Source organism: Cebus imitator, unplaced genomic scaffold (assembly GCF_001604975.1).
Source record: "Cebus imitator isolate Cc_AM_T3 unplaced genomic scaffold, Cebus_imitator-1.0 Scaffold11, whole genome shotgun sequence".
NCBI lineage: Eukaryota > Metazoa > Chordata > Mammalia > Primates > Cebidae > Cebus > Cebus imitator.
The window spans coordinates 8,509,936-8,520,207 of NW_016107326.1; the positions used below are offsets into that span (position 1 = coordinate 8,509,936).

A 10,272-nucleotide genomic window follows, 5' to 3' on the forward strand; every position below is an offset into this window, starting at 1 on the left:
GTGGAGTAAGGTGCATGCCGTGAGTGCTGTAACCAAGATTAAAAAGACCTCAGTTTTTCTTTAGATTGTTGATAGTGATGACACTAACCATTACGCTCCCCTACAAGCTCTCGATTCAACGTCTGAAATATGAATGTTTTCATATCAAAAAGAACTGATGTACCTGCCACCCTCTATAAAGTTTGAGAATTACCCTGCAAACATTGCACTGACGAAGGCTGTCACAACTTACAGAGCCTAAGGCGGACCCGATGGCAGGCATCAGCACAGCTGAACGCCGCGGGGACCCTACCGCGGCCTGCCCACGCAGCTCTCACGGAGCAGACACGGTGCTCAAGTAATAAGCACAGATGGAGGAGAAACGAGAGGCTGTGGAAGGCAGGAGAGAAAGGCCAAGAGACGTGTTTGTAAGAACACCAAAGTTGCCTTCCCCAGTATGGGAGGAAAATGCCAAAGGCACTGGTTCTGCTGCCAGAGGCAGTCTGAGCACCTGCAGTTGTGAAGTCCTTCCCGGAGAGGTGCCACCGAGGAGCAGGAGGTTTGTCAAAGCTCTGGTCCCACCGACAAGAACCTCCCAAAGCAAAGCAGCTCCCATTGAGGTTCCGAGGTCGTTTTGCTGAAGACGGGAACAAAACCAATACCAAAGCGATGGGGCTGACAGAGGGGCAGGGGCTGGGCACCGGCAACATGGGGCCGTTCAAGTAAACATAAACCACCAAATACTTAGAAAAGGCTTGTAAACGAGTGATCCGAAAGGTTCTCTTTGCAGCATCTCTGATCAGCTGGCTAAAGAAAGGTTGGGTGCAGAACCCCTGTAATCCAATGTCTTTAGTGTTATCTGTTTTGTGTTAAAGCACGCATGTGACGGGCAGAGTGTGCGGGCCTGGGCCTGGATCACACGCAGCCGTGGCCCTCTTGTCTACAAAGGAGGTGCTTCTGGGTCCTGGTTCTGGATCCTTCCCCTGCATGTTCACAGACGGACAGACTTCTACTTTTAGTCACTAGAAAACAGCTGAGCCTGGCATCCCCTCAGGCGGCCAGCTGCGGTCATCCACAGCACGGCATTCTTCTAGAGCGGGCAGGCTGGAATCCACAGGACTTTATTTTGTTCTTGATTGACCATTGCCAAGATCTGAGTGCAAATGCTCGACAGGGCTCCTCCCTGGATGACCCCTGCAAAAGAGCCCCCCCCACAAACACACGTCATTGAGCTCGGAGTAAGGCCCCAGGTTTGAGGCAAGTCAGTACAGCCTGCACCCTTTCTACTGCATGGCTGTCTGCTCTGAGCTCCTTGGCACCCTGCCCCATCCCCACCTGACTCTCCTTCACCAGCAAGAAATTGGGAAAGAAAATGGCCTCTCGTGAGTTGACCGCTTACATGTGAACTGCCCAGCCCACTGCAGTAATACCCTGGGTTGGGGTTGCAATAGTTGGGGGAATCCCCGGGCATCAGGAAGAAGTTTGGAGGGCATGTGGCAATAGCAGGATTCTGCAGGAAACGATGACGGGTGTAAGGAGCCGGACATCTCACGGCCCAGCGGAGTCACAGCAAGACGACGACTCTAACTTGGGCAAGCTCCATACTAGGCCAGGAGTTTGACATGGGTGTATAGACACCAGCCAGGGCTACTCCTAAGTGTTCCCCACAGAACGGCACCTGGACACAAACCAAGCCTCCACCGCAACAAGGCATGTCAGAAATTGACAGCTTTTAGAAACTGCTATGGAAAAGGGATGTCATAATTTTGTCTGTTGAATCTAACAAGAAAAGAACAGGGCTTATCTTCTGCAAGTGTCAGAGTTTTATATTTTCGTCCCTCTAGGAATTGTCAGCGTATTTGGCTAAGTACCAGCCTATAAGGAATTGGAAATGAAAGTGCATGCATGCACACACACCCCCTGCACACACACAGGCATGCACACCTGCACACGCACACACCTATGCGCACACGGGCACCAAGTCCAGGTCCCTGGACTCAATCATAACACTCTCCACAATGCACTTAGAATCCCCGTCCCATCCTCTGTGACTGCAATGTTAATGCCCTGCAAATGACTTTCCCAAAGAGGCTGAAGGCCGAAAGGTAAAATGGAACCACACTTGACTGAGTTTGTTTCCATTTGAAGACCAGAGGCGGTAAGGGGGCAGCGTTTTTTTCTTCGTTGTTGTTGTTGTTTGCCAGATCCCACTGCAAAAGTCATCTGCCCTGGAGGGTGCTAGGGACAGATGGCCATAGCCTCCGCTGTCCACACTGCTGGCACACTGGGGGCTGCTCCAGTCCCCGCCCTGCCCAGGGATGCTGTGGCTGCACGACATGGCACCTGTGCTGTGAGGCAGACCCACCACTGCACATGTGAAAATGACCAGGCAAGCCGGGCAGGACCTGAGGCCAGGATTAGCGAACTTAACATTCAACCTGTAAGAATCCCGCTGCTAGCCAGGGACTGCAGTCGGAACACCTCACTTAAAATGAATATGCTCATGACGGCACTGGGAAGCGTCTAGCAAGTGCGGGTTTCTCCACAGCTAAGAAAGCTGTCTTGGGAAGCCTCTACTTCCTTCCCTGCTGCCTGCTCCCCGCTCCAGGCCCACACACACCTACCTGTGAAGTACCTGCTGTACTCCTGCTCGACTTTCTGCGCCGCCTCAAACTGCTCTTTGGAATGCCTCTGAGTCACCTTGTCCCTCAGGTAGATGGGGTCTCTCTGTTCCCTGTGGGGACAGCCCAACCGACACCAGGCTAAGCACTGAACCTCCTCCAGGCCCTCCTTCCTTCCTCTGTCCAGGCTAACAGGGGCTGCATTGAGGCAGGGGCAGGCTGTAGAGGGAGGCCCCATGTGCTCCTCACATAAAGCACAGCAACAGCCTGCAGGCTGCGGGGGCAGCTCTGGGCAGAGGGGGGACGGAGGGCACCCCAGCGTATGCACTTGGAGCAGATGCACCAGCAGTTCCCAGCATAGGTCCCAGGAGCTCGGCTGCACAGAAAGGCAAAATGAAGCACGGCCTTGGCAAGCCCTCAGCCCAACCAGCACAGGCGCCGAAGCTCAGCGAAGGCCAAAGCTCCCGAGTCATGAGCCAGCTCGAGGCTGAGTGGGACTCTGTCCAGGCCACCGGCTCCCCTGCTCTTAAGCAGCACATAGAGAGGAAAGGGGGCTGGGGCAGGAGGGGAGGTGTGCAGACCAAGCTGGCCATGCACAAGGAATGGCGGCAGCACCCAAGTGGCAGAGGGTGCAGGGACAGGGCTGCACTTGGCTGACACGGCCTCTCCATGAGTGGGGCACAGGACCAAGAAGGAAGGGTCATTTTCTACACGTGCTGCCTATTTCAAGACCCACAGGCCCATCTCTCATTCCTCAGGCCCCCACCCAACATACCCTGCTCCCCACTTGGGCTCCCAACCCCACCTGTGACAAGACCCCAGTGGAGCCCAAGGAGCCAGTCACCTACTTGATGTGCTTGGCGCTCTTGTAGTGGATGAAGATGACAATGGGGTAGATGTGCATGTGGTGCAGCCGCTCGATAGCGTGGGGAGCGATGTCCAGGAGGCAGTGTCGGTTCTGGGGGCAGAGGGCGCAGAGTGAGCCCCGGGGGCAGTAAGGGCAGCCAGCCCTCTGTCCTGCCACCAGCAGGACCCACCTCACCTCACAGGGCTCTGCCCACAGACAAGGCAGTAAAGCCACACAGTGAAATGTGGGGAAACCGTACCCAGGAAACTCCCACTGGCTGTGATGAAAGCCAAGGCTGGGAGCCAGGGCTGGGTGGGGCTGACTGGGGCTGGCCAGCCCAACTCCAAATTTCCTTTCCCGCCTCTGCCCAGATACAGGGCCCTTCTGAAAGCCCTGCCCCACCCTGGCCTCTGAAGCCTGATTTTTGCCAGACTGAGCCAATGAAGAGCGAGTCTGCTGAGCCTTTGTGTGGCTGGGACTGAAGTAAGTCTGTGGTCCCAGGCCTCAGAGTGCAGGCTCGTGCATTCCTGAACCCCAGAGCCTCCTCAGGGGCGTTCCCCTGACTACAGCTCACCCACTTTCGGCAGTGAGAAGCCAACACCTTCATCTAACAGAGAAGGAAAGCAAAGCCCAGCAAAGCGAGTTGAGCAATCTGGAGAAATAGAGCCCAAAAAGCGCCCGTGTCCCCAGACTCAGAGTGTTTGCCCTGCCAGCACTCCCCACAGATGTCCCCATCCTTGTGCTGCCTAGGAAGTTTAAAGGCATCAAGCGACACAGCCCTTTTAGGGGCAGGGACCCTGACAGAAGGTGCGCTCCTGTCCCCAGAAGGTGCATGTGAAATTGTTCAGCATGTGCATTTGGGGACCCCGTCCTGGGATGCCCCGAGAGAGGCCTCTCCCCAGAACTTAATACACTTATCAGAGATGAGACCTCCCCCCGCAGAGAGGACGAGGGGACGGCACACACACAGGGCAGCTCCTCCACCCCTGCCAAGGGATGTGCTTGCAGAAACACACAGCAGCCATGAGGGCAACCCCAGGTGCAGGTGAATTCAGATTAACATGACATGGTGGGCTCACTGAAGGTCTGGGAGCCGCTGAGGCAGAGGATCACGGACCAGGGGCCCAGAGCTGTGCATGGGGGGGGGTCTCATATTGGATGCTCCAATGGGTGCCCAACCCCCAGGCTGAAGCCCTGGGTACCTTTTCTGTGATCTCCTTTATTGATGCCACAGTGGTCACGTCGAAGTGGCCGCTTCTCCGCTTATAGTCGACAAACAGGCAATCTTTGACACCCCGCTCAATGGCCTGCTGGGAGGCCTTCATCACCTCTGTAAAGCACAGACACAGGAATCAGGGAGCCCCAGGCCCTGCTGAGCCCCAGCAGAGGGAGCAGGGGAAGAACACTGCTCAGCAGCTGTCAGTAGTAACCTAGTCCTGCCACGCATGGATCTGACCCATGTCAGGAAGCTTCTAGAACACTGTGAAATCGGCCCGGTGCTGCTGCCCACTGTGCACAGCTGGGCAGGCACGTGGACAAGGACACAGAGACAAAGAGCCCAGTAGGCACAGACGGTGCCCCTTACCAAGGGGACATCTGCAGAACTTGCCAGGCGCCTCATTCACCAGCATCTCCTTCACCACGTCCAGCAAAGGCCCCAGAATCAGGACAGGCCTCAGAGCAGTGCAGTCCACCTTCTGGACACGCTGATAGGCCAGGCTCACGGAATCTGAGGGAGAGAGAACAGCAGTGTCATGGCGCCAGCTTGGAGTGGAGGACCTGAATGGGGCTGGGGAACTCTGCCCTTGCCCACTCTGGTTTGCCTGGGACTCCCCCAGCTTCAGCACTGAAAGTCTGATGTCCGGGCATACCCAGGCATGGTCACCCCTGGGGTCTGGCACGAGCACCTGCCATGCACTCTGTGAACACCACAGGCAACTGGTCTCAACCACTCATCCCAGCACTGCCCTCTGCTCTGATTCTTCCTCGTGGGCCCACACCTGCTTCCCCTGCCCCATCTCCATTCTCCTCTGCTTCCTGGCAAGGCAGCCTCTGGTGTATGGCAGGTAGAGCTCTCACTCCCCAGGAAGGTGTGGTCAGTGTAAGCCAGGCCTGCCTAGTGACAGATGAGAGGCTCCCCCATCTCCACTGCTAGAATGGGTGAGTGCTGTGAACCAGCTCTGGCCATGCAGTTGAGCACAATCCTTAAGAAATGGCAGAGCCACAAGATGGAAGGGACCTGGGTCCTGGATGATCCTCAGAACACAACGGCATCTCCCAGAACACCCGCCTCTCCCAGAACACCCGCAGCTCAGGCTTGCACATGACAGAGAAATAAAACGCCCATCATGCTTAAGCCACTGTTACTTGGTTTCAGTTAAAGCAGTCAAATCAATATCCTAGTTGATAAATGTAGTTAACTTCTCCTTGCACCAAATGAATAAAGTCCTCACAGGGAGGCGCAGTCTAAAAACCAGCAAGCATCTTCCTGGGACCTCCCTGGTATAAGTCACTGTGCTGGCATCTCAGAAACACAATAAAGAGTAGAACACAGAGTTCTTGTCCTTAAAAAGTGCACGCTTTGGCAATCTTTGACACCCTGCTCAATGAGCAACCTGGAGAAACGAAGCCCAAGGAATGCCCGTGTCCCTGGACTCGGAGTGTTTGCCCCGCCAGCACACCCCACAGAGTCACAACAGAGCAACACATGAACAGCAAGACAGCACGCAACAGCTGCCTGGCAATTCCAGGAGTAGCAGGGCTTCAGCAGATACTGTGGCTGGATGACTGGGTGAAGAGACCACTTGGACAGGCCCAGGAAGGAAGTGGGATGAGAGTGCTACCCCCAGAAACAGCAGGGCAGGAGGGCGACAGGGAGGGCAGACCACAAGATGACAGCAGGCTTAGGAGGAAGGGTCCATGGGTGGCTCGGCCAGGAGGGATCTGTACGCACACGCAGTGCAAGGAGTGACTGCAAAGCAGGGACTCCTTGGGAGTCCTTGAGAGTAGGCAAACTCAAGGGCAGTAAGTCAAGTCTCTCCTCTGCCCTTGCCCCATTCCCGTGTATGTGCTTTTTAGAAGTGATCACTGCCGAGCGCCATGACTCACGCCTGTAATCCCAGCGTTTTGGGAGGCTGAGGCAGGTGGATCGTTTGAGGTGAGGAGTTTGAGACAAGTCTGGCCAATATGGCGAGACCCCATCTCTACTAAAAATACAAAAATTAGCCGAGTATGGTGGTGCACATCTGTAATCCCAGCTACTCGGGAGACTGAGGCACGAGAATCACTTGAACTCGGGAGGCGGAGTTTGCAGTGAGCTGAGATTGCACCATGGTACTCCAGCCTGGGCGACAGAGCAAGACTCTATCTCAATAAAAATAAATAAATAAACCGATCATTATCCACATACGTGCACACAGCCTTTTACACAGCATTTCCCAAGCAGCATTTCCTGACCTGGTGACCAGCAGCTCTGTTGTTTAGAACTTAGAGAGGGTTTGGTGGTCACATTCACTGCTTTGGAACCCCGTGTGGTTATGAGTGAAGGCTCCGAGGAGGAGTCATGCACAGGGCAAAGAGCTTCCTCTGAGAGGGGTTTACAGAAACAAACCCTCTCTGCAACAAATCCAAACCTCCTCATGGATAAGGCCAGCATTCCTCTCTGATACCCCTTCCCCAACCCCAGTCCCCACTGGCCTCCTTGAAGGTAACCACTCTTAGGAGCTGGAAGTATATCCTAGTTATTCTTACAAACTTATTTTTACACACTAAAGAAAATCTTGAATAGACATTGTTACAGTGTGCCTGTGGATATTTTGTGACTCGCTCCTTCGTCCGTCTGGGGGGGTGTTTCTGGGAGGCATCCCTGGTGATCTGAGGTGAGCCTCTCTACTTTTTCTGAACATCCCATGAACGCTCAGTCTGCATCGACTTACCCACCTCCCTGCGGACGGACAGGCACTACACGGCACCGTTCCCTCCGTTTACTGGTATAAGAATTATATTCTCAAATTAAGGCACAGTCACTCTAGGGTGGAATGCAATATAGTGCTTAAAATAATGGTTTGGCAGAATATTACTAGATGGGAAGGTGCTAATGAGACGACAGTGGATATATCTGGATAAAAACTGTATAACCCATTTCACCTGATTTTGGTAAGAATGAAAACTTTAAAAAATAAAATTTTAAAAAATTTAAAAAAACTGTATAATGAAGTATAATCCCAGTTTTGTTGTATTAAGTAAAAAACTGGAAGGAAATATATTAAAATGTTAATGGTTTAAAAAATCATATTCTCGCCGGGCGCGGTGGCTCACGCCTGTAATCCCAGCACTTTGGGAGGCCGAGGCGGGTGGATCACGAGGTCAAGAGATCGAGACCATCCTGGTCAACATGGTGAAACCCCGTCTCTACTAAAAATACAAAAAATCAGCTGGGCTTGGTGGTGCGTGCCTGTAATCCCAGCTACTCAGGAGGCTGAGGCAGGAGAATTGCCTGAACCTGGGAGGCGGAGGTTGCGGTGAGCCGAGATTGCGCCATTGCACTCCAGCCTGGGTAACAAGAGCAAAACTCCGTCTAAAAAAAAAAAAAAAAAAAAAAAAAAAAAAAAATCATATTCTCCCTTAATGACTATTAACATTTTACACCGTGGGGTACCAAGTTAGGAGATTCCTGTTCCTCCCTGACAATTTGTCAGAGGTCCTCACAATTACAGAACTGTAAGACTAGACAGCATCTTTTGAGTCACTGACTCCAACTGGAGAAGAAAAACAGCCTATCCAAGATCACAGCTCATCAGGACAGAGAAAAGGCATGGTCTTGGGAGTTCTAATCTTAGACCATACTGCGATGGCTTTCTTTAAAAGGTGCTGTGGACCAAACTGTGTCCCCTGTGGACCAAACATTTACATGCTGAAGACCTAACCTCCAATGGAACTACATTTGGAGATGAAGTCTTCAGGAGGTAACTAAAACTGAATGAGGTCAGAAGAGGAGGGTCCTAATTTGATAGAACTGTGGCTTTCTAAGAGGAAGAGACACCAGAGATCTCTCTCCCTGTCTCCAACACGTGAGGACACAGCAAGGAGCCAGCCGTGTCCAAGCCAAGATGAAAGCCCTCACCAGAACCAACCACACTGGCACCCAGGTCTTGGATTTCCAACCTCGAGAACTGTGAGAAAATGAATCCTTGTTATTTGAGTTACCTCGTCTGTGGTACCGGCTTTTGGTTTACTTTTGTTTTTGAGATACGTTCTTGCTTTGTTGGCAGGCTGAACTGGAGTGTCACAATCATAGCTCATTGCAGCACTGAACTCCTGGGCTTTGGTGATCCTCCAGCCTCGGTCTCATGAGTAGCTGGGACTACAGGCACACACCACTACGCTTGATTAGTAAAGTTTTTGTAGAGATGGGATTTTTGCCAGGTTACCCAGGTCTTGAACTCCTGGCCTCAAGCGATCCTCTTGCTTCAGCCTCCCAAAGTGCTGGGATTACAGATGTGAGCCACTGTGCCCAGCTGTGGTATCTGGTTATGGCAGCCCTAGCAGACTAAGATAAAAGGAAAACCAGTCCTCCACATATTTCTGAGGCACTCCCACACAAGTCCCTAAAGGGACAAGCATAAAGACACGCACTGTGCTCCGGGTGGTGGAGAGCTGGGTCCACTTAGGAGACCATTACGGGTAGGTGCACGATCAGGGGTGGGGGGTGCCAAGGATGCTATGCAGCATTTGGAAGCAATAAACGAAAGCAGGAATTCAAAACCCAAAGTGCAGCAGAATTACTTGGGGTAACTTTTAAACTACTACACAGGGATTATTACTCCCAGGTATAATGGAACAGCTTGCAGTATCCCTTGGAGAACAACTAGAACATCTGGGTGAAAAATGAGAAATACATTTTTGAAGGCACCATAATGTGGCAGAGACAGCCAGAATTTGAGATGCGAAGATCCTGGAGAGAAGGAAACCAGAGTAGTAGAAGCTGACATTCTGCAGGCCTTTCCCCCTTTAGAGCAAGCGGAGACTTTGAGAGTGACAGTGAGAGGCAGAGAACCCAGGCAGAGGGCCACTGCCGAGGATCCAGGACCCAGGACCCAGGCAGAGGGCCGCTGCCGAGGATCCAGGACCCAGGACCCAGGCAGAGGGCCGCTGCCGAGGATCCAGGACCCAGGACCCAGGCAGAGGGCCACTGCCGAGGACCGAGACCCAGGACACAGGCAGAGGGCCGCTGCCGAGGACCCAGGACCCAGGACCCAGGCAGAGGGCCACTGCCGAGGACCGAGACCCAGGACCCAGGCAGAGGGCCGCTGCCGAGGACCCAGGACCCAGGACCCAGGCAGAGGGCTGCTGCTAAGGACCCAGGACCCAGGACCCAGGACCCAGGCAGAGGGCCACTGCCGAGGACCCAGGCAGAGGGCCGCTGCCGAGGACCAAGAACCCAGGACCCAAACAGAGGGCCACTGCCGAGGACCGAGAACCCAGGACCCAGGCAGAGGGCCGCTGCCGAGGATCCAGGACCCAGGCAGAAGGCTGCTGCCAAGGACCAAGGACCCAGGACCCAGGCAGAGGGCTGCTGCCAAGGACCGAGGACCCAGGCAGAGGGCCGTTGATAAGGACAGGGAACTCAGGCACAAGGCTGCTGATAAGGAATGAGAACCCAGGGAAAGTTTCTGAAAATCTCCAAAGCAGGTGAAATCAAAATGGAGTTCAGGGCTGCCAGGACCTGAGGGGTCATGTTCCAGAGGAAGGGAAGAGCAAAGAACTAAGTCTGATATCAGAAGTTTTCCCTTAAAGCCATTTGCTGTAAAAAGCAAGAAGAGTCTA

The 10,272-nt window shown here is 53.4% G+C and overlaps 1 protein-coding gene across 5 annotated transcripts in view; it reads right to left on the reverse strand.

Moving 5' to 3' along the window:
• Nucleotides 1–3: 3 nt before the first annotated feature.
• The window catches only part of DLG5 (discs large MAGUK scaffold protein 5), a 137,411-nt gene continuing 127,142 nt past the window's right edge, over nucleotides 4–10,272 (reverse strand). For all 5 annotated transcript variants that reach the window (XM_017496730.2, XM_017496740.2, XM_017496756.2 and 2 more), the window contains 5 exons: nucleotides 5,033–5,176; nucleotides 4,650–4,777; nucleotides 3,449–3,558; nucleotides 2,604–2,713; nucleotides 4–1,173 (listed from right to left, as the gene is read on the reverse strand). In XM_017496730.2, coding sequence (XP_017352219.1) covers nucleotides 1,070–1,173; nucleotides 2,604–2,713; nucleotides 3,449–3,558; nucleotides 4,650–4,777; nucleotides 5,033–5,176 — 596 coding nt within the window. In that variant the 3' untranslated portion in view covers nucleotides 4–1,069. The remainder of the gene's footprint in view (nucleotides 1,174–2,603; nucleotides 2,714–3,448; nucleotides 3,559–4,649; nucleotides 4,778–5,032; nucleotides 5,177–10,272) is intronic.